Source organism: Microtus oregoni, unplaced genomic scaffold (genome assembly GCF_018167655.1).
Source record: "Microtus oregoni isolate MIOR12 unplaced genomic scaffold, Mior012 000025F_ref0000491, whole genome shotgun sequence".
NCBI lineage: Eukaryota > Metazoa > Chordata > Mammalia > Rodentia > Cricetidae > Microtus > Microtus oregoni.
In genome coordinates, this window is record NW_024543084.1 from 20,966,526 (window position 1) to 20,993,066 (window position 26,541).

General features: G+C 37.5%; 1 protein-coding gene across 1 annotated transcript in view; it reads left to right on the forward strand.

Moving 5' to 3' along the window:
• LOC121462639 (olfactory receptor 1N1-like) overlaps positions 1-26,201 on the forward strand; it is a 37,438-nt gene extending 11,237 nt beyond the window's left edge. Inside the window, exons 2-3 of the mRNA XM_041674369.1 lie at positions 7,943-7,949; positions 25,262-26,201. Coding sequence (XP_041530303.1) covers positions 7,943-7,949; positions 25,262-26,201 — 947 coding nt within the window. The remainder of the gene's footprint in view (positions 1-7,942; positions 7,950-25,261) is intronic.
• Positions 26,202-26,541: the final 340 nt, after the last annotated feature.

Sequence of the window (26,541 nt, forward strand, 5' to 3'; positions counted from 1 at the left end):
CTGGTCTACAAGAGCTAGTTCCAGGACAGGAACCAAAAGCTACGGAGAAACCCTGTCTCGAAAAATCAAAAAAAAAAAAGAAAGAAAGAAATGGTTGTGGCATATGATGATAGAGATGTTTGTTAAAGTCTTAGAGAATGTCTTCCATTGCATGTCTTTCTTTTACATCTCTCATGCTTTTCTGAAAATGTTGTGGAGGAAAAAATGTAGATTCAGGCATGCAGCCACTTTCTTTCTCAGTCTAATCCCAGAGTCTGTAAACAATAATATTTATAGTCAATATTTACTAAGTGTTTTCCTTATGTAGGATTGTAACCATGTGTGCACACTAATTATTTAATAGCTGTAAATCTATGGTCTAGGTACATGCTGTTATCATTTCTATTCAACAGATGGAATGGTTGAAGAAAATAGTCTTACAACCACAGAAGTAATACAGATAAAAGAGGGGTCATGAATCCAAGTGTCTTGACCCCATGTTTGTTTTTCTGAAGCAAAATAGTTTTCTAGTATCTGAAATCTAATGACCCTTCGTAATTAAAGTTGGGATGATTTCTTCCTTCTTTAAATCCTGTTTGCCTATAATTAGTATTTCTATGTTGGTCCCTAGCTGTGGTCCAAAAATCAAGAAATCCAAAGAGAAAAATTAAAACAAATTCTTAGTATCTTTAATTCAACCTAGAACATATTTATTTTCTAGCATATATCAATATAAATATCTATATTTTTAAAGAATAAAGGTATTTACTACAGTGTATAAAGGCATATTACAGCACATTGGTTACTATAAGAAACAAACAGAGGTAGTTACAAAGGTAAACCTGTAAGACAGTGGAAGAAAAGACAGAACATAAGCACAGACAAGCTTACAATAAATAGTTTACAATGGATAAAAGCAGTGGTGTAGGTCCATGTGTAAATAAAGAATGGACTCCTTGATGAGTCACTCTGAGGCAGTTGTTGATCTACACAGCATACAGTGTATTTTTACCTCACACCACACAAAAAAAAAATCCTAGAATTGTTTTCTCTTTGGATTTCTTGATCGTAGTTCTTTGCAATTTGTGGGGTCCACTGTTATCAAGGTCAAGTCTTGCTGCTGAGCTATGCATGATGTAGTGTTTTTCTGAGCCTACCATAGTGTTTTTAACTGGGTGTGACAGCTGTTTTATCAACCAATTGATATTACATTAAACATTAAAGAGAGAAGCAAAATTTCAGAGCATCAGAGGCCCTGCCACTACTTGGTCAATGGGACTCAAAAGCAGCCTGGGTCCCTGGGATGTGACTCTATGAAAGGAAGGGTGAAACTATGAGACTAAAAAAGGCAGAGTCAGAATACGTGTCAACACTCCCATTTAGTCTCCTGGATATTTGTGAATGGTATACTCTGTTGCTTTGTCCTAACGCGTGAGAACTTTATACATAGATTGTCACATGTATAATCCAAATCTGATTCCAGAATTTTAACTGAGTATAGGAAATGTATAATGGAACATTTTTATGCTTCTTTTAATTGTTCATATTTTCAAAGTCATTTTATCCCTCAAGTAAACAAGTAAAAAAATCTCACCTATGTAGTGTAATTTTCATTGCAGCCTTGAGTTTTCCACATCCCTGCCCCAAATACCATCTTCAGTAGGATGCTATAATGCAAAATTCTTTCAACAAAAGAAAAGAGATTTTTAAGTTCCAAGTAAATGTTAAGTTTAAAGGAAATATCCCTTGGAAAGAGACAGGATTATGATACACATTGCTCCTGAGATGGAATAGATGAGAATGGAGCATTTATGGGGTGAGATTTAGATGAAAGAACAATGGAAATGCTTTCCTTAAAGTAAGAAGGATGGAGAGAGATATAGGGCTTAGAAAGCAGAGGCCACGGATAGTGAGGGAAAATTTACCATTTTATCGGTTTGGTTCAGGTGAGCTTTACAGAACTGAATAGTAGAAACAGCTGCACTCATGATAAAATATGACAAAAACTTAATTTACACCAGGTTCTATTAAAGTTCTACTCACTTGTTACTCAAATCTCTCAATAGGCATTATGAATCTCATTTCAGAAAGAACACTGGGACTTTTTTCTTGCACAATATTACAGCACTAGCTTGTTTTGAACCTATGGTTCGATTTCAGAACTGTCTTCCCATCAAAAGCCTTCAGCAACTGCGTGATCTAGTAAGATCATAATTGCTGCCTGATAACACTCAAGGTTTCCAAGAAGTGTTCGAAGAATTTAAGGTTCAGTAAAATCTTTGAACCCAAGATTTGTGTCTTGATGATGATATTAATACTACAAATAAATTAGGTTAGCAACCATTTATTAGCCATATACTCTGTTGTATAATATAATAAACTAGACATATAGTTTCCATCGTAGCTTAACATGATTACAGAAAGAGACATGAGAGTAGGAGCACTAATTGCTATTCTGGGGAAACTGAGTTGGGTTCCAGAATCTACATGGATCCTCACAATTGTCTGTAGCTCTGGTTTCATGGAATACAACACCACTTTTTAGCTTTCTTGGCACCAGGCATGAAAGTAGTGCATGGACATACATGAAAGCAAAAGACTCATACACATAAAATAAATTTAAAAAATTTAAACACATTATTCTAGCTTAACCAATTGAAAACTAAAGCTGAAAGAGTTTAAATAATTTGCCTAAGCCCATATATCATGATAACGATGAGAGGACATTTAATCCCTGACTAGTCTAAATACAAATCCATGCTACCAACCAGTATGCTTGATCCCTTCTAGAAGAGTATGCAGGGATGGAATAGACACTCCTCGTTATTAAGGCCATTGGCTTGATGCCTTTCCCAAATCTTCAATAAGCCCTCTGAGATAAACAGAGAGTTGAAGATGTTCACTACCTAACCTATAATGATAGCTGACTGAGAACTGAAATTTCCTGGTCAATCGATAAAACAGGTCTGTTTGTTTTTATTTGTGTATGTGCATATGTTTGTATATATGTCATATAAGTACAGTGCCCGTGGGAGTCAGAAAAAGGTGTTGGATCATCTGGAGCTAGAGTTACTTGAAACCAAACTCTAGTCCTTTGGAAAATCATCAAATGCTCTTAAATGCTGAACAACCTCATGGCTAATTTTCTTAATGAGCTTTCTAGTTTCCACAAAGAAGGGAAAGTTTAAACAATGTAAATCTACCAAAAATAATATGTAACCAGTAAGATAAATATTTGAAAAGTTGTAACAAAAGTGTGTTGTGGAAAATTGTATATAGGCCACGTATAATTATCAATCTATCAAATCTTTTAAAATAAAAGAAGCATGGAAATGAATGCTACTTACAAGAGTGGGTGTTGGAGAGCTGTTTTCAGAAGAATGGTGGGATGCAGTTATAGCTAAAATAATCACATAGAAGATAGTAAATGGTAGGAGATTATTTGGCTTTTTTGTAGAGATCAATGTTTTTGTATCATAACAATTTTACATATCTTTGGGGAAATTTGTCCCACAAAGTTTTGTATATCATATGCTTGTTTTTCCTGTGTTGTTTTCTCTGAATGTCTTTGTATTTAGACATATAATTTAGACAGATATCATTTATTTCAAGTATCAATATTAAATTATTTAATTTTCAACTTACTTTTGACTTACTTGATGAAAATTCCATTTCTGACTTGTATTAGTGAAATCGTGAAGTATGTTAAAATGTTTGAGTTCCCTGGTGCTGACTGGTTTTATTTACTTGACATAAACTTACATGTATCTTTTAAGCTGGAATCTTTTTTTTTTATTGAGAAAAAAAAATTTCCGTGGTTTAGAAAAGCAAGAGGGTTTAAGAATTAGCAGTACATCAAAGAACTAATTTTGCTAGTTGCTGGATCACTGATATTCATGAATTCAAAGAATGCATGCATTCATGAACACAGCAAACATTTGAATACCTCACCTTTAAATGAAACCCATATATAAGTAATTATTTTGTGCCCCTGTAATATTGAAAGTGTCATAGTGACTTTCATATAAAATATTTCAAAGATGAAGTTCTGTTTGCTTAACATTGATAATAAAATGCTTGGGATGCGACATCCTGTCCACTGGGGAAAAAAAAGAAAATTGTATATAGGTATGTTTTAACTACTCACAAAAATAGATTATTAATTTTTGATATTCGTACAGAAGGGATGTACATCAAATATTCAATAACAAGTTGAAAAAGGTATAACATTTTACTAATCAGAAAGATACAAACTTTAAATTATTATTATTATGTTTCCTGGGGTTCCTTGAGAGTCACAACATTTTCCTTATAATTATATTAATCATCTAAAAGATTTTATAACTGATTATTAACATGTCCACATGCATTTTAAAATAAAATTTAAATGTAATTGGAGTTAAAGATGGTTATGATCTGAACAACTGATATAACTCTTTACCCTCAACTTCTTTCCCAGGCCATTAGGACCAGCTATAGAGATCTCTCTCTCTCTCTCTCTCTCTCTCTCTCTCTCTCTCTCTCTCTCACACACACACACACACACACACACACACTCTCTCTCTCTCTCACACACACATACACACAGAGTCAGAGACATAGACAGAGAAACAGAGACAGAGAGAGAGAGAGAGAGAGAGAGAGAGAGAGAGAGAAATGTTTATGTTTTGGGTATAGCCCTACAAATACTGCCCTTACCAAACTCAGGGTGAGCTTGGCAACTCAAACATTGCCAGTTCCATGACTTTGTTATTCATGTTTCTCAAAAGACTGAGAGCCAGATGGAGAAAGAAGTCATAATACCACACCTAATGTGAGGAAGCGCCACACTTTCTGTTTCACCAGCTCCAAGGTAGCAACAGAAGGACTCCTCTTTATCAGTCACGTTGTAAACCCAGGAGACTACTGACAATTGTCTGTTGACAGACAATTAGGGAACCTTCATTGCATGCTTCTTAATATTCCCTGTGGACATGGACATTTGCTACATACAAAGACAGCAATCCTCTTTGGGAAAACTAATAAGTATTCAATCGTTTTCATATTAATTCACTTATTAAAATTTTTATAACCATGTGTTATTTACCCCTCAGAAGAAGTCTTGAGGGGGATAATATTGTCCATCTTTTCTGAGCTTAAGAATGGCTGAAAAAATTCTCAAGTGGGTTTTCAAATCCAGATACATCAACTTCAAACTGAAAGTTTATGTGCCTTTATGTCACAATATCTCCTTTATAAGCTCTATTGCTTAGGGGATACTTCATTCCCACTTTCAGTTTGGAACTGAGAGGAAAGCTGCTACCAATCATTGGGGACACAAACACTTGCCAAGGAATGGAACTTTTTCTTACTGCAGGAATGCCTGAATACATGTAAAGACTTTCCCCCCTTTTTAACTTTTTATCTCTAACATATTTTGATTATGTATATAATATTATATTTTAGAAAATGATACATAAATGTGCATTTTGAAAGCTATATGCTTAATTTTAAAAATAAACTAAATTATTTAAATTTTGAAAGTTTTATATTTGGGTATTGCATTTACATTATTTCCACTCCACTTTCCTCCAATTCCTGCCATGGCCATTCCTGATTCCTTCTCAAATTCATGACCCTTTCTTTAATTATTGTTATATTATATATCATATATACATATAAAACTGACTGAGTTAGTATGTGGCCAAAGATGATAACTTGGGATTTAAAGACTGAGTCTCCTTTCCTCAGCAGTGATTAACTGTCTGCAGATCTTTATCTAGGGGTATGGCCACAGAAGTTCCCCTACCTTGTTGGCATATGTGGTAGTTTCAATAAGAATGGTCTCTATAGCATCATATGTTTGAAAGCTTTGTCATTAGGGAGTGACACTACTTGACAGGGATAGGAAGATGTGATCTTGTTGGAGTAGGTGTTGCCTTGTTGGAGAAAATGTGTCACTGGGGCTGGGTTTTAGGGTTTTAAATGCTCAAGACAGATCCAGTGTCTCACTCTTCCTGCTTCCTGTAAATTTGGATGTAGAGCTTTCAGTACCTCTCTAGAGCCATGCCTACCTGTGTGCTACCACACTTCCTGCCATAATGACAATGGCGTAACCTCTGAACTTAAGCAAGCACCAATTAAATGAATTCTGTTATAAGAGTTTTTGTAGTCATGGTGTCAGCATTTCAACTGGCATTGTCATCTTTGACCCACTATTATACTTAGTGTCTATGCAGAGATCATAAAACTCAGTGTGAAAAAAATCTTTAAAACCAATTCCCTACAGTCTATCAAAATGAATGAAATACGACAAAGTGGAGTGGAAGCAATAGTATTTATTCTTTCACTCATTCATTAATTTACTCATCAGTAAAATGTGTAACTACTGTATGACAACTGTTGTTGAGCAATTTAAGGGGTTAAAGCGACATAGGTTTGCAAAGTTGTAAGTAAGCAGACACTGTGAGAGTGGAAAAAGAGTGTGACACACCCAGTGTGGAAGTAGAATAGCTATTTCTTAGAACCGCAGAGTCAAATGGAAAAGCATCAAGAAGAAATCAGTGACACACTTAAAAAACAATTACAAGAATGTTGAAGAGATCAAAAAAGATGTATATGGCCTAGGAAATATGTTCAAACAAAAATTTGAGGTATCGGTAAGAGTCCATGCTGAGTTATTGACACTTTGATCAAAAGAAAGTAAAGACCTATGAAAATATTTTATCACAAGATTGAAAAAGTCATTTTAAAAGCCAATGAATACTTCAAAATATGTATGATGTACAGAGAAAATGGAATGGATGGGGAAGGAAAATAAAGACAACAGTAAGGAGACTGTGTAGAATGTGGTAAGAGTCTAGTCTTTAGATTATGGAAATCTAAAGGAGAGTGATGTTAGAACTATATTCATTTAAACATTCTTCAAATTATTGTTATTATTATTATTATTATTATTACTATTAATCATTGCATATGTCCAAGAATCTTTAAAAAATGGACAAGGTTTAGGGAGTCCAGAGGTTACAAGGTTCATAAGGCTTCTCACCATGTTTATATTCAGTAAGCAGTTGCTGGGAATTGGAGTCTTTTTGGTGAAACTATATACAAGTTTATCAGGGTACTCCAAGGATACAGAATTTTTTCATGCGGGTGTGAGCATTTGGGGGATAGTGTTGCCCTTAAATCACTTATGAAATAAGTAGCCCTAATGAAATCCCTGATTTATTAAGCTACATGCATGGAATAATTTTGTCATTTAGTCCTCAGTGTCCTATCTGGGGTGAATAGACATTTATTCACATCTTCTCCTGGAAAGTCAAACAACATGGAAATAAGTCCAAGAAGTTTTAATACCTTTACATAGATACACATGGATCAAACATAAGAAGAAATTGGTAGACAGATTGATATATTATGGAAAGAGACAAAAGTTAGGGCTAGAGAGATAGACCAGTGATTTAGAGCACTTAGTACTCTTGCAGAGGACCTGGGTTCTGTTCTTAGCACCCGTATGATACACCCATATGACAGATTGTATTTATCTGTTACTCCAGTTCCAGGGGATACAACACATTTTTCTGACCTCCGTGGACCAAATGTAAATGATAAATATATGAAAAACTTGGGTGCACACACACACTAATAAATATTTTAAATGGTATCTTAAAGTTGTCTTGATTTGCATTTCCCTGATTGCTAAGGAAGTTGAGCATGACCTTTAGTGTCTTTTGGCCATTTGAAAAATGAAAAAGACATAAAAAGTCATTATCCACCAACATGAAAAAAAGAAGAGATTGCCTAAAATGAAATGAGATAAATAGGGAGTGTTTTAGATATTGTATAACTGGAGGTTCTCTTCCATCCACCAGTTACCAAATAAGGACTCAGAGTGTTAATATTAATTATATATGTTTGGCCAATGGCTCAGGCTTATTAATAACTAGTTCTTATGTTTAAATTTATCAATTTCTGTTAATCAAAGGATTGCTGTATGGTTGTAGCATTACTGGTCTGCTGACATGTTATTCCCTGGATTGCTGGATGGTGTCTCTCTTGACTCTGCCCTGCTTTATCCCTGTATTCATTTTGGCTTTTCTGCCTTGCTGTATTCTGTCTGGGTATATTCCACCTTAGCTTTATTTATCCATCAATGAGAGCCACACATATTCATAGAGTAAAGAATGGCATCCCACATCATTTCCCCTTATCTGTCTAATCAAAAAAGTTTTAACTTTAACACAGTAAAATTAATATTAAAAAACAGTTATTCAATCTGAATGCCTTTTGAGATTGAATAACTAAGATCTCATGTTTGAGATCTAAGATGGCTTTTATTATGGCTCACCATTCATTTTTTGGAGTTAAAATTTATATTGTTGTTCAAATTTTCCTACCTTGAATGAATAAATTCAGCTTTAGAATTTCTACTGTTTCAACCTAATACGTTAAATATTTTGTAATGTAATACCCTTACCTGGGTTGTACAATCAGTTATGCTACTCATTACTATATTAACAATGTGTTTACTATTATAATGAAAATACTAATTAGTTCTATTTTGAACATTTATGTATGTTTTATGAATCCCCGGAAATTGACACAGAATGAATATAGAATCATGATTGATAGATGGTCAGTTACAGAGGTTTAAGTGTCAAGTACATTGCACTCCATATGTTCTTTAGAAAGGATTCCCAACACATAAGCCTGCCTTTTGAACAACATGCATCTGGACTCTCTAGCAGTGTCTGGTGGCAGTAAGGCACATGGAGAACAGACATTTTTCTCTTAAATTCAGCCTGGATAGGTATCAGGTTGCAGAATTAACAAGAAACTAAAGTCCTTTTTAGCTTTGCTTTTGAAGTCCTTTCCAGTCCAGTAGAACATTCTAGTTCCGGTCTCAGAGCAGTAGCAACTAACCGTGCATCCAAGAAAGTGCTTAACAAAAGAAGTAACCACATTTCTAAATAACCTACTGTCTGCTGATGTGGTGAACAAATTACAAAGCATTGTTGTCCACAGGAATCTGCATCTGCCTCAATAGTTTAGATGTAACACCTGCTTATGCTTGTATTGTGGCAGCAAGAATGAATGAATTGTAGGGCTGTGAAGTAAATTTGGAAAAAAAAACACTACATCTACTGAGAGAAGTGTCTTCTCAAGAAGACACTCATTTTGAATGAAATTATTATATGTAGATTCTATTTTATGTTATTATTTCAAAATTTCAATAGTCAGTTCAAAAAAATTTCAACCTTGAGATATTGGCATACTATATTAGACTTAGAGTTCAATGTGAAAATACACAAACATGTCACTTCAATCATCACTCAACATATTATCTTTATACCTGTTTTTATATGATCTCTTATTTGATGAGAACAAATACCTTTAAATAAAAAATACTGTAAAATTCCTCCATTTGTTTCAATGTGACATAGTGGGTGCTAAGACCAATGGTATCTCTAAGGACCTCCATATTTCAGTTCAGAATTTAAAATATATATATATATATATATGTATATATATACACATATATATACACACACACACACACACATATATATATATATATATATATATATATATATATATATATACATAAGCTCACAGCCAAATGAGATAGATATTATCAATTTACCTTGTAGAAGTTAGCTCCATTTGGTAAATTGCCAATCTAGATAAAAGAAAGCTTATATTTTTATTTATTATAAAGGAAAAATTCATGAAATAGGAACAAGGTCAGCTGTGCTGTGTGGAAACCACAGAGAGGGAGCATCTGGGCCACCACCCATTTTTCTCCGGGTCCCAGAAAGCCACACCCTAACTTGGTTCCACATCTTGAAAATAACTAGTTAACAAAGCTTCCCCCTCATACTTTGAGTCAGAAACCCTGAAAAAATAGGCATGAGTTATAATTTTTTAAACCTTCAAGAAGACCCAACTGGTATGATATGTCCATACCAGCTCAAATATGAGAAAACAAGAAACAATTGCTTTATTGTCTGGGGCTGATCTGGGAGTGGAAGAGCTTGTTCAGAAGGCATAAGGGTTTGCCCATGGAGAGCTCATGCTGTTGATGACAAAATAACCAGCAGGGACTTCATGGCTAACGACGACTTTTCCTTTCTGGTTCCCTCTAAAAAAATGTAATTCAGAGTCCAGAATGAACCAAACTGAAGGTAAGAGTGATAACCAAAGTCTCTTGCTTCTGAACTCTAAGACATTTTGTGGTGGTGGTGGGATACATATGTGGTAGGTGTCAGTGGGTACACATGATGCACACACATGTGTATAGAGGCCAGAGTTCAATGTAGGGGTGTCTTCCTCAGATAATTTCCCAGCATTTTTTAAGACAGGGTTTCTCATTGTAATTGGCGCTCACTGATTGGCTAACCCAAGAGACACTGTCTCTCCACTTCCCAGTGCTGGTACTAAAAGCAAACACTATTAAGTTCAGTAGCTTTCTTTTGATTATTAATTCTTTGAGAGTTTCATTTGATGTACCTTAAATTCTCTTCAATTTCACCCCAAATCTACCCCCCATTTCACACCAACACAAATATGTGTACTCAATTTTTTTAAACCTCATCACGTCTCACTAGTGCTGCCTGTATACTCTTAGGTGTGTGACCATCCACTGCAGTGTTGAATCTACCGGGGCACAGCCTAAAGGAAACCAAATCTTCTTTTGGAAGATACACCATCCACTGCAGTGTTGAACCTATTAGGGCCACACCGCTAAGGAAAGCCAAATATTCTGGAAGATATCAATTTCTAAGATCTCCAAGTAAGACTTCATGCCCACACCTACCCCAATGCTGGGATTTTGTCTGGCTTCAACTTTTTAAGTCTTGTGCATGATGTTTCAAACACTGTCAATTTTTTTTGTAATTGCCTTATTGTGTCCATAAGAATCAAAGACTGGATTAAAGTTAGAATTCAACAACAATGCTACCCCCAGAAAGCCTACAAATTCATGGAAACTGAACAGTCAACTACTGAACCATACCTGGATTAAGGAAGAAATCAAGAAAGAAATTAAAGTCTTCCTTGAATTCAATGAAAATAAAGAAACAACATACTCGAACTTATGGGACACTATGAAAACAGTCCTAAGAGGAAAGTTCATAGCACTTAGTGCCCACTTAAAGAAAACAGAGAAAGCTCACATTGGAGACTTAACAGCCCACCTGAAAGCTCTAGAAAAAAAGAAGCAGACTCACCTAGGAGGAGTAGAAGACTGGAAATAATCAAACTGAGGGCTGAAATCAACAAAATAGAAACACAGAAAACAATCCAAAGAATCAATGAAACAAAAAGCTGGTTCCTGGAGAAAATCAACAAGATTGACAAACCCCTATCCAAACTAATCAAACGGCAGAGAGAGAATTTGCAAATTAATAAGATCAGAAATGAAAAGGGGGACATAACCACAGACACAGAGGAAATTCAGAGAATCATTAGATCTTACTACAAAAGCCTGTATGCGACAAAACTAGAAAATGTAAAGGAAATTGACACTTTTTTAGATAAATACCATATAACAAAGTTAAACCAAGACCAGGTGAACAATCTAAATAGACCTGTTAGTCCCGAAGAATTAGAAGCAGTTATCAAAAACCTCCCTACCAAAAAAAGCCCAGGACCAGATGGTTTCAATGCAGAATTCTACCAGAACTTCCAAGAAGAGCTAATACCTATACTCCTTAATGTATTTCACAATATAAAAACAGAAGAGGCATTGCCAAATTCCTTTATGAAGCTACAGTTACTCTGATACCAAAACCGCACAAAGACTCAACCAAGAAAGAGAATTACAGGCCAATCTCACTCATGAACATCGATGCAAAAATCCTCAACAAAATACTGGCAAACCGAATCCAAGAACACATTAGAAAAATTATCCATTATGATCAAGTAGGCTTCATCCCAGAGATGCAAGGCTGGTTCAACATACGTAAATCTATCAATGTAATCCATCATATAAATAAACTGAAAGAAAAAAAACATATGATTATTTCATTAGATGCTGAAAAAGCATTTGACAAAATTCAACATCCATTTATGATAAAAGTCTTGGAGAGATTAGGGATACAAGGGTCATACCTAAATATAATAAAAGCTATTTACAGCAAGCCAACAGCTAACATCAAATTAAACAGAGAGAAACTCAAAGCCATCCCACTAAACTCAGGAACACGACAAGGCTGTCCACTCTCTCCATACCTCCTCAATATAGTGCTTGAATTTCTAGCAATAGCAATAAGACAACATAATGGGATCAAGGGGATTCAAATTGGAAAGGAAGAAGTTAAACTTTCGTTATTTGCAGATGATATGATAGTGTACATAAGCGACCCCCAAAACTCCACCAAAGAACTTTTATAGCTGATAAACAGCTTTAGTAATGTGGCAGGATACAAGATCAACTCCAAAAAATCAGTCGCCCTCTTATACACAAAAAATATAGAAGCATAGAAGGAAATCAGAGAAGCTTCACCTTTCACGATAGCCACAAACAGCATAAAATATCTTGGGGTAACTCTAACCAAGGAAGTGAAATATCTATTTGACAAGAACTTTAAGGCATTGAAGAAAGAAATTGAGGAGGATACCAGAAAATGGAAGGACCTCCCTTGCTCTTGGATTGGGAGGATCAACATAGTATAAGGCGTAAGTCATAAACAATGCCACACAGGTTTGGAATTATGATTAATAGGGTGGTATTTATTTAAAGCGGAAAAAAACATACAGATCACTGTCCCAGGCAACAGCCCTCTGCGCAACCAGGAAGGGAGTCTAGTCGCCTGCGGAGCAGGAAGTGAAGAGAGAGAGGAGAGGAAGTGGCCACTTTTTTAAAGAGAGAGAGAACCACGCCCCAATGGGCTGGTATCTCAGCAGCTATAGGCTGGAGGAGTGGGAGGACCTCCCCCAACACCTCCCCCTTTTGTTTAAATAAGAGAGTTCTAAACCTACTATGAAATTATATACAATAAGTACAAATATCCCATTCTAACTAGCTTAGGTCTTGTATAATAAATAACTTGGCCAAGTCATGAGAGAAAGTAACTACATTTATATAGTCTTCAACCCCATCAAAGATCTGAGAAGGGAAATAATGTTACCTGGGTAATTAGGAAGATCAGTAAAACAACTTCCAAAACATGCAACAAATCACAGAGACAACTTGCTATCTGGGCAATCACCCAAAGTCACGTTAGCAGCATTGAAGCAACCAACTTTGGCTAAGGCCTAACATAACTGACATGCCATTTTCAAAGGCAAGCAACTTTTCAAAACTATCTTACCCTGTCTTGTCAGGATATGACAGTCCTGTTTTATCCATTGATGCACGCTCTGTATCTTTGTCAGTAGTTGAGGTATGGGCATTTCTTTGCCCCAAGGCCAGTTCTGCCAAAAAGAAAGGCTCCGGGTGGAGTGTCTTTGGTGCTCAACATTCTCTCGGAAATAGAGTGGTGTTGCCAGGAGCAACTGTGTCTCACTACCACAAAACTCTGAGTTAGATTAAAGGCCATTTTCTACAGCTCTTTGAAGAAGTTGAAGATTATCTATCTATACTGAGCATAATCTCTATATATCTAAAGAACCTGATTAGTCTAATTATAAATGACAAACTTAGATGACTATTAGTCTATATAATTCTCAATATCTATCTAACTTAAAGACTAAGACAATAAACGACTGTGAAACAAATGAGGACAATGACCTCCAAATATAAACAATGTACAAATATACATTGCAGTAGGTAAATATATATCAATACACAAATATTATGTAAGTATCTTAATCAGAGGTAGAAATGTACACTGCAATATGATAAATATATACAATATATATATATCAATACAATATATGTCAATACATAAAAAATGTTTTAAACAGAGGTAGAACCATGCATGCATACAATAGTCAACATAATTTAACTTTGTATCAATATACAAGAATCTATACCAATATATTTGTCTAAAAACAGTAACTCACAATTACAAATCTATTATCCCATCATCCCTCTTTTTTTTTCTTTTTTTCAAAATGATCCCTGAGCTTACAAAATTCCTCCCCCAACCCTCAATCATATACTAATTATAATCAACCCCTAAATGGTGTCCCTAAACCCAAGGGCAAACTTTACTGGGAGAGGGGACGTCGTTCTCTAGAATTACTTCCACCTGTCATGGGGGCGACGTTCTTTCTGGGGGATCCTGTGAAAGTAAAATGATGGTTAAATTTCAAGATCAATGTCTTTTAAAATTGCAAATAGTCTCTGAGTATTTTGTGCAGGTCTGGCCAAAATGTTGTATAAAATGTGCACCATTTCAGCTAACCAAGTTGGAACTGTCTTGTGCAGCTGGTACCCAAAGCAGGTCTTGTAGTAGCACTATCAGTATCATAACGTCATATCAACCAGGTGGAGTTGTTGTTATGGGGCCCCATCTTCTTCCTGGAAACTTCAAATGTCACTTCAGGAAAAACTCATTGTTCATTGTGAAAAACTTAAACATTAATCATATAGACACACACACATATATATATATAAATATATATATTCACTGAAAGGCATGATAGATATATTCAATGAAAAGTATGATAGATATGAAGAAAAGCAAAGATGTTTTCTAAACTCGTATTTCTTTCTGTCCCATATCATGGCTCTTGACATGAGACAGAAACTCCAGAAACTCTGGGTTTTTCTCTTACTGACAGGCTTGGAATTGGAGAGGGACTGAGCCAGAGTCCAACTTCAAAACCAGCTTTATAAATTTAGAAATATGGTTTAATATTACTTACACAACCCATTCAGTTTTCTGATATTTCCTATTGGACAGGTATTTTTCCATCTGTCAGTATCCAAACATCCAGGGTCCCTTGAATTTTTCAAAGATGAGTGTTTTCCTGTGGAGATAGGAACAGAACCCTGCCCCCATTCTATATGTTTTTCTTACCACCTGTATGAATATCATCATTGTGGATGAGTTGTCATTTCTCCTTTCCAAGAGGTTTCTCCTCTTCAAATCGAAACTTTATTAATTTTGATGGTATCCACAATTTTTCTTCTCCTGTGGAAACAAGAGCAAAACCCCTTCCCCAACGTAGCACATCTGGCTTCCATTGAGAGGTCAGCACATCTTTGAAATATTAACTATATTAAGAGGTTCTTTAAAATCCCTTAGCACCATAAGAATGGCATATAATTCTGCCTTCTGGACAGAATTATAAGGGCTTTGTTCCACCTTACTCAATTCATCTGACTTGTAACCTGCTTTCCCTGATTTATTTGCATCAGTATAGAATGTACGGGCTCCAGTTATTGGAGCATCACGTACAATTCTAGGAAGAATCCAAGAAGTTCTTTTTATGAGGTTAAGTCTACCAGTTTTGGCATAGTTGCTATTAATTTCTCCCAAAAAATTAGCACAAGCTCTTTGCCACGGTTCATTGTCTTCCCATAACTTTTTTATTTCTTCAGTAGTAAAAGGCACTATAATTTCTGCTGGGTCTATACCTGCTAGTTGACGAAGTCTCAGCTTACCTTTTATAATTAATTCAGAGACTTTTTCCACATAAGTTTTTAATTTTTTACTTGGTTTATTAGGTATAAATATCCACTCTAAAATAATATCTTCCCTCTGCATTAGAATCCCTGTAGGAGAAATTCTGGAAGGCAATATGATTAGGATGCAGCTAAGATTCGGGTTCACCCTATCCACATGTGCCTCCTGTAATTTTTCCTCAATCATTGTCAGTTCCTTTTCTGCTTCAGCTGTCAGTTTTCTTGGACTATTCAAATCTTTATCACCATCTAAGGTTTTGTTTAAATGAACTATTAGATCAGGTGTTATCCCAACAGCTGGTCATAGACTGGAAATGTCTCCTAACAATCTTTGGAAGTCATTAAGAGTCTTTAACCGGTCTCTCCTAATTTGTGCCTTTTGCGTTTTAATTTTCTCTAACCCTATTCTGTAACCTATGTAATTAATAGAATTTCCTCTTTGAATCTTTTCAGGGGCAATTTGTAATCCCCACCTAGGCAAGACTTTCTTTACTTCTTCAAACATCCTTTCTAAAGTATCTTTATTTGAATCAGATAACAAGATGTCATCCATGTAATGATAAAATATGGACTTGGGGAATTGTTTACGAATTATTTCCAATGGCTTACTTACAAAATATTGGCACAATGTAGGACTATTGAGCACACCCTGTGGGAGGACAGTCCATTGATATCTCCTATTAGGCTGAGAATTATTATAAGTAGGCACTGTGAAGGCAAATTTTTCTCTATCCTTTTCTTGTAATGGTATAGTGAAAGAAACAATCTTTCAAATCAATAACTATAAGAGGCCATCCTTTTGGTAACAGAGAAGGCAAAGGAATTCCAGATTGTAGTGGGCCCATAGGTTGAATTACTTTGTTGACAGCTCTTAGATCTGTCACCATTCTCCATTTACCAGATTTCTTTTTTACAACAAACACAGGAGAATTCCAAGGGCTGGTTGATTCTTCAATATGGTGAGCATCTAGTTGCTCTTGCACCAGCTGTTCCAATGCCTGTAGTTTATCTTCAGCTAGAGGCCACTGTTTGATCCATATTGGCTTCTCAGTTAGCCATTTTATAGCTAGGGCTGTTGGTACCTCTGAAGGTTTGGTATTTGCTGTATGTTCTTGTACAGCCTGAATGGCTAGTGACCTTTTTCCATAATACCTCATCATATCCTTCCCAGAATTATGAGTTCCTGGGACTACAGGAATGTTAATCTGGGTATTCCATTGCTGTAGCAGATCACGGCCCCATAAATTTATGGCAATATTGGCTATATATTGCCATAAATTTATGGGGCCTTAGTATTCCTATTTGTCCTTTGAGCCCTATGCATTCAACCCATCTTGGGCTTTGTTTTACACGAGATAGGGTTCCAATTCCCAGGAACTAAACATCTACCTCTTGAAGAGGCCAATTTGGATGCCAAGATTCTGGGGTAATGATACTTACATTCGCACCTGTGTCTAATAAGCCTTCAATAAAAGTGCCATTTATACAGACTCTTAGCTTTGGTCTTTAATCGTTAATAGAAGTCTGCCAAAATATATGTTTACTCTGTCCTACTGGGTTTTTTGACTCATCCTCCACACGTAATTCATCATTTAGACCAGTATTACTTTTTACAGCAGAAATTGGAGCTTTTAATTTTCTTGGTGAGGCACGTTCTCCACTGTGACTGGGAATAACTGGGCCACTGTTGGCTTGGGCATCTGCGAGAGGCCCCCCAAGGAGTTTCCCGATGATATCGGATTGCCCCATCTGTCTGTTGTTGACCTGCATTTGTTGGACCAATGCCGGACTTTACCGCATCTCCTACATATACCTGAAGGCCGAGGTCTCCTATTTTTGTCATTCCCAGAAGAGATATTATTCCTAGAAATTCTTTGCCTGCAATCCCTTTGCAAATGTCCTAATTTACCACAATTAAAACACCTGGCAGTTTGATGTCTCCTCATTGCTTTGGAAATCGCTTCTCCTACCCAAGATTCATCATTATGGCTAAACACCTCAACATTCATCGTATGCTGAATCCATTCATCCATAGGTGCTGATCTAGACTTTAAAGGCCCAATTATCTTTTTGCATTCTATGTTTGCATTCTCAAAAGCTAGGGATTCAAGAAGTATTTGTCTAGCTTCTGGGTCTGTTACCCCTATGTCCAGAGCCTTAATTAATCTTTGCAAAAAGTCAATAAAGGGTTCTCTCTGTCCCTGCCTAATTCTGGTATATGATTCAACCCTTTTTTCTGGATCTTGTATCCTATTCCAAGCATTTAAAGCTGCTTGGTGACATAGACACAGTACTTCATCGTCATAAAGAGCTTGGACCTGTGGATCAGCATATTCTCCTGCACCAAGAATTTGATCTTGGGAAACCTCAACACCTTTTGCTCTTCCTTGCTGTTCCATATGTTTGGATTCTTCTCTGAAATAAATTCCAAACATCAAGGAAGGTCCATTATCTAAAACTGCAGACACTAACTGATGGAAATCATGGGGGGTAGCTCTAGCATTAGAAGCCCAAGTCCTTATCATTTCCTTTACATATGCATTGTGCAAGTCAAAATTAACAACAGCTTGCTTAATTTCTTTTAGATCATTCATTGCTATTGGCATCCATCTAGCTTCTCTGACTCCCTTTGAGCCTTTAGAAGTTGACGCTTTGTCAGAATTAAGTATAGGGTATGTTGCTAGAACCCTGGGTAAGCCAGTTCTAATAGCTGGTGGAGGCATTGTATCTTGTCCTTGTGCTTCCTTACTCTGTTCACCAGCTGCAATAATTTCTCCAGTCTTTTCAAATCTTTTTATCATTGTCTCTCTTAAATCCTGAATCTCCTGACCTGCATATATTTCCAGTGATTTCACTGAGGCATCAATTTTTTGGTCCCCATTCTGCACCTGTGATTCCAAATCTTTAATTTTTTCCTTCAAAGATAACATGTCCTCCTTAAACTTTTCTTGTATAGCATGTAGATTCCCATCTTGGAGGTACATTCTGTCTGTTACCTTATCAAAACTTTGTGATAAAGTCTGAACGTCAAATTCAGCAGCCTGAACCCTTTCAGGTAACTTTCTAATACCCTTGGATATGGAGTCAATTTTGTCTCTCATAGTATCCACTTGTTCGGATAACCTCTGATTTTCAATAATTTTAATCCTGTCAATTAGTTGTTCATTATTAGTTCGTAAAGATTCTATCGTTCTTAGGAGTGCCATATTCTTCCTTAATGATAGAATATGGAAAAGAAAACTGAAACCTAATAACAAGCAAATCAAGGTATCCCCATAATCATATAAACCTTGTATGACGTAATCCATTGTATTAGTAAATATAAATTTACTAATCCATTGTATTAGTGAAAACAAAGCAGTAAAATTTGCTTTAGAAACGAAAAGTGCCATATTACCTATTATCCAGCAGGTGGCGCTGTTGCCAAGTCGCGATGAAAACGGGGTCCTGTTTCAGTGCCTTACCAGATGTTAAAAACTGGAAATGCAAGTTTCTCAACAAAGTAAATGTAATTAAATCAATTCCAGAGATGGAACCAGAAACCCAGAATCCAGGAGTAGAGAAGAGCAACCCGGAAGCCGCTTATGCCTCCACGTGACAGAGACACCCTGAGGGGTTGCAGCTTCCAGCAACCGCATGCTCTGGTTCACGCCACTTAAGAGCTGTGCTTGCAAGGGAGATTTAAAAACGACTCAGAAAAGAGCAAACCACGCGGGCAGAGACTACGCGGGCCTGTGGAGTTTAAATCCACATGGGGAGGCCAAGGCCGCTGCTGCAAGGCACAGGCAGCTGCTGAGGAAGGGAGGGCTCCCGCCAAGCCAAACTCGAAGCTGGCAGCCTAGCGGGGAAAGGAGAGGTTCTAAAACCAAACTTTGGACGCCAAGATGAAGGCGTAAGTCACAAACAATGCCACACCAGTTTGGAATTATGATTAATAGGGTGGTATTTATTTAAAGGGGAAAAAAACATACAGATCACTGTCCCAGGCAACAGCCCTCTACGCAACCAGGAAGGGAGTCTAGTCGCCAGTGGAGCAGGAAGTGAAGAGAGAGAGGAGAGGGAAGTGGCCGCTTTTTTGAAGGGAGAGAAACCACGCCCCAATGGGCTGGTATCTCAGCAGCTATAGGCTGGAGGAGTGGGAGGACCTCCCGCAACAATAGTAAAAATGGCATTTCTACCAAAGGCAATTTATAGATTCAATGCAATCCCCATCAAGATCCCATCAAAATTCTTCACAGATCTGGAGAGGACAATAATCAACTTTATATGGAAAAACAAAAAACCCAGGATAGCCAAAACAATATTATACAATAAAGGATCTTCTGGAGGCATTGCCATCCCTGACTTCAAACTCTATTACAGAGCTACAGTAATGAAAACAGTGTGGTACTGGCATAAAAACAGAGAAGTCGACCAATGGAATTGTATAGAAGACCCGAATTTTAATCCACAAACCTATGACCACCTCATTTTCGATAAAGGAGCCAAAAGTATACAATGGAAGAAAGAAAGTATCTTCAACAATTGGTGCTGGCATAACTGGATGTCAGCCTGTAGAAGAATGAAAATAGACCCATATCTATCACCATGCACAAAACTCAAGTCCAAATGGATTAAAGACCTCAATATCAGTCCAAACACATCGAACATGAAAGAAGAGAAAGTGGGAAGTACCCTACAACAGATGGGCACAGGAGATCGCTTCCTATGTATAACCCCAGCAGCACAAATATTAAGGGCAACATTGAATAAATGGTATCTACTAAAACTGAGAAGCTTCTGTAAAGCAAAGGATACTGTCACTAAGACACAAAGGCAACCTACTGACTGGGAGAAGATCTTCACCAACCCCGCAACAGACAAAGGTCTGATCTCCAAAATATATAGAGAACTCAGGAAACTAGACTTTAAAATGCTAATTAACCCAATTAAAAAATGGGGCACTGAACAGAACAGAGAATTCTCAACAGAAGAAGTTCAAATGGCCAAAAGACACTTAAGGTCATGCTCAACCTCCTTAGCGATCAGGGAAATGCAAATCAAATCAACTTTGAGATAACATCTTACACCTGTCAGAATGGCTAAAATAAAAAACTCCAATGATAGCCTTTGCGGGAGAGGCTGAGGAGGAAGGGGTACCCTCATCCATTGCTGGTGGGAATGCAATCTGTGCAACCACTTTGGAAATCAGTGTTTCGGTTTCTCAGGAAATTCGGAATCAACCTACCCCTAGACCCAGCAATACCATTCCTGGGAATATACCCAAGAGATGTCCTATCATATGACAAGAGCATTTGTTCAACTATGTCCATAGCAGTATTATTTGTAATAGCCAGAACCTGGAAACAACCTAGATGCCCTTCAATGGAAGAATGGATGAAGAAAGTGTGCTATATATACACATTAGAGTACTATGCTGCGGTAAAACACAATGACTTCTCGAATTTTGCATGCAAATGGATGGAAATAGAAAACACTATCCTGAGTGAGGTAACCCAGACCCAAAAAGATGAACATGGGATGTACTCACTCATAATTGGTTTCTAGCCATAAATAAGGGTCACAGAGTGTACAATTGGTGAACCTAAAGAAGCTAAGTAAGAAGGTGAACCCGAGGAAAAACATATAGTTATCCTCTTGTCTATGTGAAGTAGACAAAATTGCCGGGGAGAAAATTGGGATCTTGGGGGTGGGGTGGGATGGAGGTAAGGGGAAATGGGGAGAGAAAAGTGAGAAGGGGAGGATGGGGGGAACTTGGGGAAAAAGGATGATTGGGATAAAGGAAGGTTGGTTAGGGGAGCAGGGAAGCACAATTCTTAGTTAAGGGAGCCACCTTAGGGTTGGCAAGAGACTTGAACCTAGAGTGACTCCCAGGAGCCCAAGGCGATGTCCCCAGTTAGTTCCTTGGGCAGCTGAGGATAGGGAACCTGAAACGACCCTATCCTATATTAATACTGACGAATATCTTGAATATCACCATAGAACCTTCATCTGGTGATGGATGGAGATAGAGACAGAGACCCACACTGGAGCACTGGACTGAGCTCCCAAGGTCCCAATGAGGAGCAGAAGGAGGGAGAACAGGAGCAAAGAAGTCGGGACCACGAGGGGTGCACCCACCCACTGAGACAGTGGAGGTGATCTACTGGGAGCTCACCAAGGCCAGCGGGACTGTGACTGAAAAAGCATGGGATAAAACCAGACTCTCTGAACATGGCGAACAATGAGGGCTGATGACAAGCCAAGGACAATGGCACGGGGTCTTGATCCTACTTAATGTGCTGGCTCTGTGGGAGCCTATCCAGTTTGGATGTTCACCTTCCTAGATATGGACAGAGGGGGGAGGACCTTGGACTTACCACAGGGCAGGGAACCCTGACTGCTCTTTGGACTGGAGAGGGATGGGGAGAGGAGTAGGGGGAGGGGGAGAAGGATGGGAGGAGGGGGAGAAGGGTGGGAGGAGTAGTAGGGAAATGGGAGACTGGGAGGAGGCAGAAACTTATTTTTTTTTTCCTTTTCTCAATAAAAGAAAAAGAACCAAAGACTGTGGGAGACCACAAGCATGTATGTTCACGGTGTATGTGCAAGAACACACAGAGGTCAGAAGAGCGCAGTGGATCTACTAGCTCCAGAGTTACAGAATGCTGTGAGACACCATATGGGCTCTGGAAACTGAGTCTGGGTCCTCTGTAAGAGAAGTTATGCTCTTCATTACTGAGTCATTCCTCTAGTCCCAAATTAAATTTCTGATGTTTAACATTTTTCAAGTTAAAGTAAACAGAGAGGAGTTCGGAGGTCTGCAGCTGGGGAAAGTATGTAAAATTTAGTTCCAATTATGGGGATATTCAGGATCACTAGTCCATTTGCTTCCCAACTTCCAAATTTTTGTTACTATTATTACTCTATTCTTCATGGGTTTTGTCTCTTAAAATCACTTATAGAATATAATCAGGTGAGTGAAATTGGACCAGTGCTTTTTATTCATAATCAGAATCATAAGAAACTTTTAAGAAAGTATTAGACACTTTTACACTTCTTTAGTGAAGGAGCTTTGAGCAGAGGGACCTTGTTACATGGAGGCAGATGCATCTCCCTAGAAAGCATATTTTACTGCAGACCCATGGCTCCAATCCTTCTCAACGCTTTGATCCTTAACACAGTTCCTCATGTTTTAGTGGCCTCTAACCATAAAGTTATTTTGTTGTTAGTTCATAATTGCATGTTTGCTATTGTTGTGAATCATAATGTAAATATCTGACATACAAGCTATATGATATACAATCCCAAAAGCATTCTGACCCACAGGTTGAAAACTGCCGACATAGATTGTCATTATCGATTAGTTACAAGAGTGTTTAAGGTATAAAGAAAACGATAAAACATCCTATATTTTATGGAGCCTAGTGCTGCACTAATTTTGTCTGTTCTAATAAAGACAGAGGGGAATTGAGTATCGTATGTGTTCACTAACAAGGCTCTGGGGAACTCTGTTTCCTGACTTCTTGGATCTTTAGACATTTAAAGTGAATTTGTTCACCCTCTTCTAGGGATTCAGGAAGAGGGGCCTCTGACTCTATCAAGCCAGGCTTCAAAATGAAAATATAAAATACCCCAGAATTCCTCAAAATTTTGTCCAGGCAGAATCAGAATTTGTCTCATATCATTGTAAGTTTTCAACAAAGAAGCTCATCTTTCCGTATTTTCTCTTCAAGCAGATGAAGGTAGTTATGAGTGATCCTGCCTTCCATTCAGATATTACATAGACTTGTCATTGAATCTTTTGTTTACTTTTGGACTTCTCATCTAGAACTTTGATAAACTTTTCTTGAAGCTTCTATTCCTTCTATAGTTTTTAATCTCCATTGAATAATTTGACTTTTGTCTTGGTCTATTTGCTGTTTATATTTTAAATTTTTTATTCAGAACCCCAATTCCAGACAATCCCATTAAATCTTTCTTTTCAGGAAGATTATGATTATCCTTTTTCATAAATACTTTTGCATGGCTTTCTTCTCAGCGAACAAAATGGCAGTGAGCACAGGAATTTGACTAAAATTGTTGTGGCTGTCAGGTCTTTCTTGTGGCACTCTTACCATAAGGCTCACACCATCTCACACTTGTTGACTGACATATTAGAGCAAGAGGTAGTGGTGGTAAGTAAAGGGACTTGCTTGATTTGGATGAGAAGAAGTGAACAAATTATGGAAATTGCTCATTGATGTTTCAAAGGTATATTGAGATTTCTGAGGCCAAGTTTCTAAGAACAATAATAAAATTTTGTAAGAAAATGTAGCATAAGGTGCTAACACAGAATACTGAGGAGACTAACAAAGACAGAAAGTAAACATGTGGCTCTGCAAGGCCACAGATTTCTCAGTGGGCAAGAACAGCCACAAGTCTGTTGATTTAAGTTCGTTACTTAGAAGCTACACGGTGGAAGGAGAGAACTGACTTTTCTAAGTTGTTCTTGTGCTTCTACACAGGTACATACACATATGTATGCCTGAATGTACACAGAGAGACACACGCACACGGAGAGAGAAAGAGATGCATGCATGTACACACACAATAAATAAATATTTTTAAATGACTTTAAGGAAGATATTTGGGTTTATTTAAAGGAGTGTGGGAGTTTACCCAGGTGAACTTTTTGTTGCCATAGCAATTGACTGATTGATGCATTTTATACTCTCATTGGTAGTAAAAGACTTGTTTTTCTCTCATATAACTTGCAGGTGCTTGGCATGGTTCATTGGAAATAAAGACAGGACCTGGAAGCTAGGGAATCATGGAACTATCTGCCACCTTGTATCCCTCTTTGTCTTGAAGAAATTATAATCCATTGGGTCTTAGTAGAGTATTTCCCTTTCAGAACATGTTATTTGAATGTGCTCAGTAACTGGAGTCTAATCTTTGTAAAGATCCACATTACCCATCATGATATTATGTCACAGACAAAATTTTTGTGACTCCTAATTTCTCATAAAATTTTTGATATCCTGAGATGTGTCAGTTAATTTAGTTAGTGTACTTCAGAGGTTGATATATATAATCATTCTCAGATTCTCCTTTTAGAAAAGTTTGAAATTTTCACTTTGAAATCTAATGACTATTTTAGGAAATATCCTTTGGTCTGCAGATAGGTTTCTGTTTAGGTGTGAACTCTGATTAAAGAAAATCATCTACAGAAAGATGGCTGTGCTGTTGACAGACAATCCAAGGATTGATATTTTCCATCTGGAGAAGTTGTCAAAAGTAGAGAGAATGAATCACTCCACAGCCCTTGACTATGAAGTGGGTAATCATGAATGTTTGGTAAAGGCAACATTTTTGCACATTTTTGGATAATACTCCAAAAGAATGTACAATTTGGATCATGTTCATATAGCCATAAAAATATCCTAGTGTAATAATAGAGCTGATAGGACTTTATAAACCTAGTCTAAGCTGGGTAGTAAGAGAATTGACTATGCCTAGACCCTTACTGGAAGAGATCTCCTGGTATCACAGACTGACCTGGGGGAAAAAGAGAGGAGAGATGGAAAATATAGAATTCCTCAGAAAGAACGAATAAAAGGAAGTAAGAACTGGTGGCAAGAACCATCAGGACTGGGGAGTAGATCATTTAAATATAGACATGGGTATGTGAAGGTTGAAACCCAGTGCCTGAAGCTTAAGTATCAACCCTACATTCTGACTATCTTTTCTGACCACCAGGATCTGTAGGCTCATGGACAACCAATCCAGCATCTCAGAGTTTTACCTGCGAGGAATATCAGGGTTTCCAGAGCAACGGTGGCTACTCTATGGGATGTTCCTGTGTATGTATCTTGTCACCTTGACTGGGAATGTGCTCATCATCCTGGCCATTGGCTCTGACCCACACCTCCACACTCCTATGTACTTCTTTTTGGCCAACCTGTCCTTTGCTGACATGGGTTTAATATCATCTACAGTGACCAAGATGTTGTTTAATGCTCAGACTCAGCGCCATACCATCTCATATACTGGTTGTCTCATCCAGATGTATTTCTTCCTGATGTTTGGTGATCTAGACAGTTTCTTCCTGGCTGTGATGGCCTATGACCGCTATGTGGCCATCTGTCGCCCTCTCCATTATTCCACAACCATGGATACCCAGTTCTGTGCCCTGATGCTTGCCCTGTGCTGGGTCCTCACCAACGTAGTTGCTCTGACTCACACTCTCCTCATGGCTCGACTGTCCTTCTGTGTTGTTGGGGAAATAGCTCACTTTTTCTGTGACCTTATTCCTGTTCTGAAGCTATCATGCTCTGACACATATGTCAATGAGCTAATGATTTCTGTCTTAGGAGGCACAGTACTCATGGTCCCCTTTCTATGCATTGTCATCTCCTATGTCCATATTGTATTTGCCATCCTGAGGGTTAGAACCCCTGGTGGGGGTACAAAGGCCTTTTCTACCTGTAGTTCCCACCTCTGTGTGGTCTGTTTTTTCTATGGGACGTTGTTCAGTGCCTACTTGTGCCCACCTTCTATAGTCTCAGTAGAAAAGGACATTGTAGCTGCTGCAATGTATACAGTAGTGACTCCCATGTTGAACCCTTTCATCTATAGCCTAAGAAACAAGGACATGAAAGAGGCTCTAAGGAAGCTCCTCTGTCAGAGGCAAATTTTCTCTTCCTAAATATAATGAGAGTAATGTTTAATGAAGGGACACGTCTATGTTAAACAAGTTTCTTTTAATTTGGTGTTGTGTACATACTTGCCACCAGGTTGATTTCTAATTACTTAACCTCACTAGACTTTAGCCTTCCCTAATATAAAGTAAAGATTATAGAAAATAAGTTGTTTCTTTGCTTTTATGCTTATTTATTTATTCTTTTCTCCATTCTGTCTTCTTATTTGACATAGTGCTTTTTTGAGATAAGGTTTTTCAGTGTAGCCTTTCCAGTCCTGGAACCCACTCAGTAGACCAGGCTGGCCATGAACTCACAGAGATTCTCCTGCCTCTGCCTCCTGAGTGC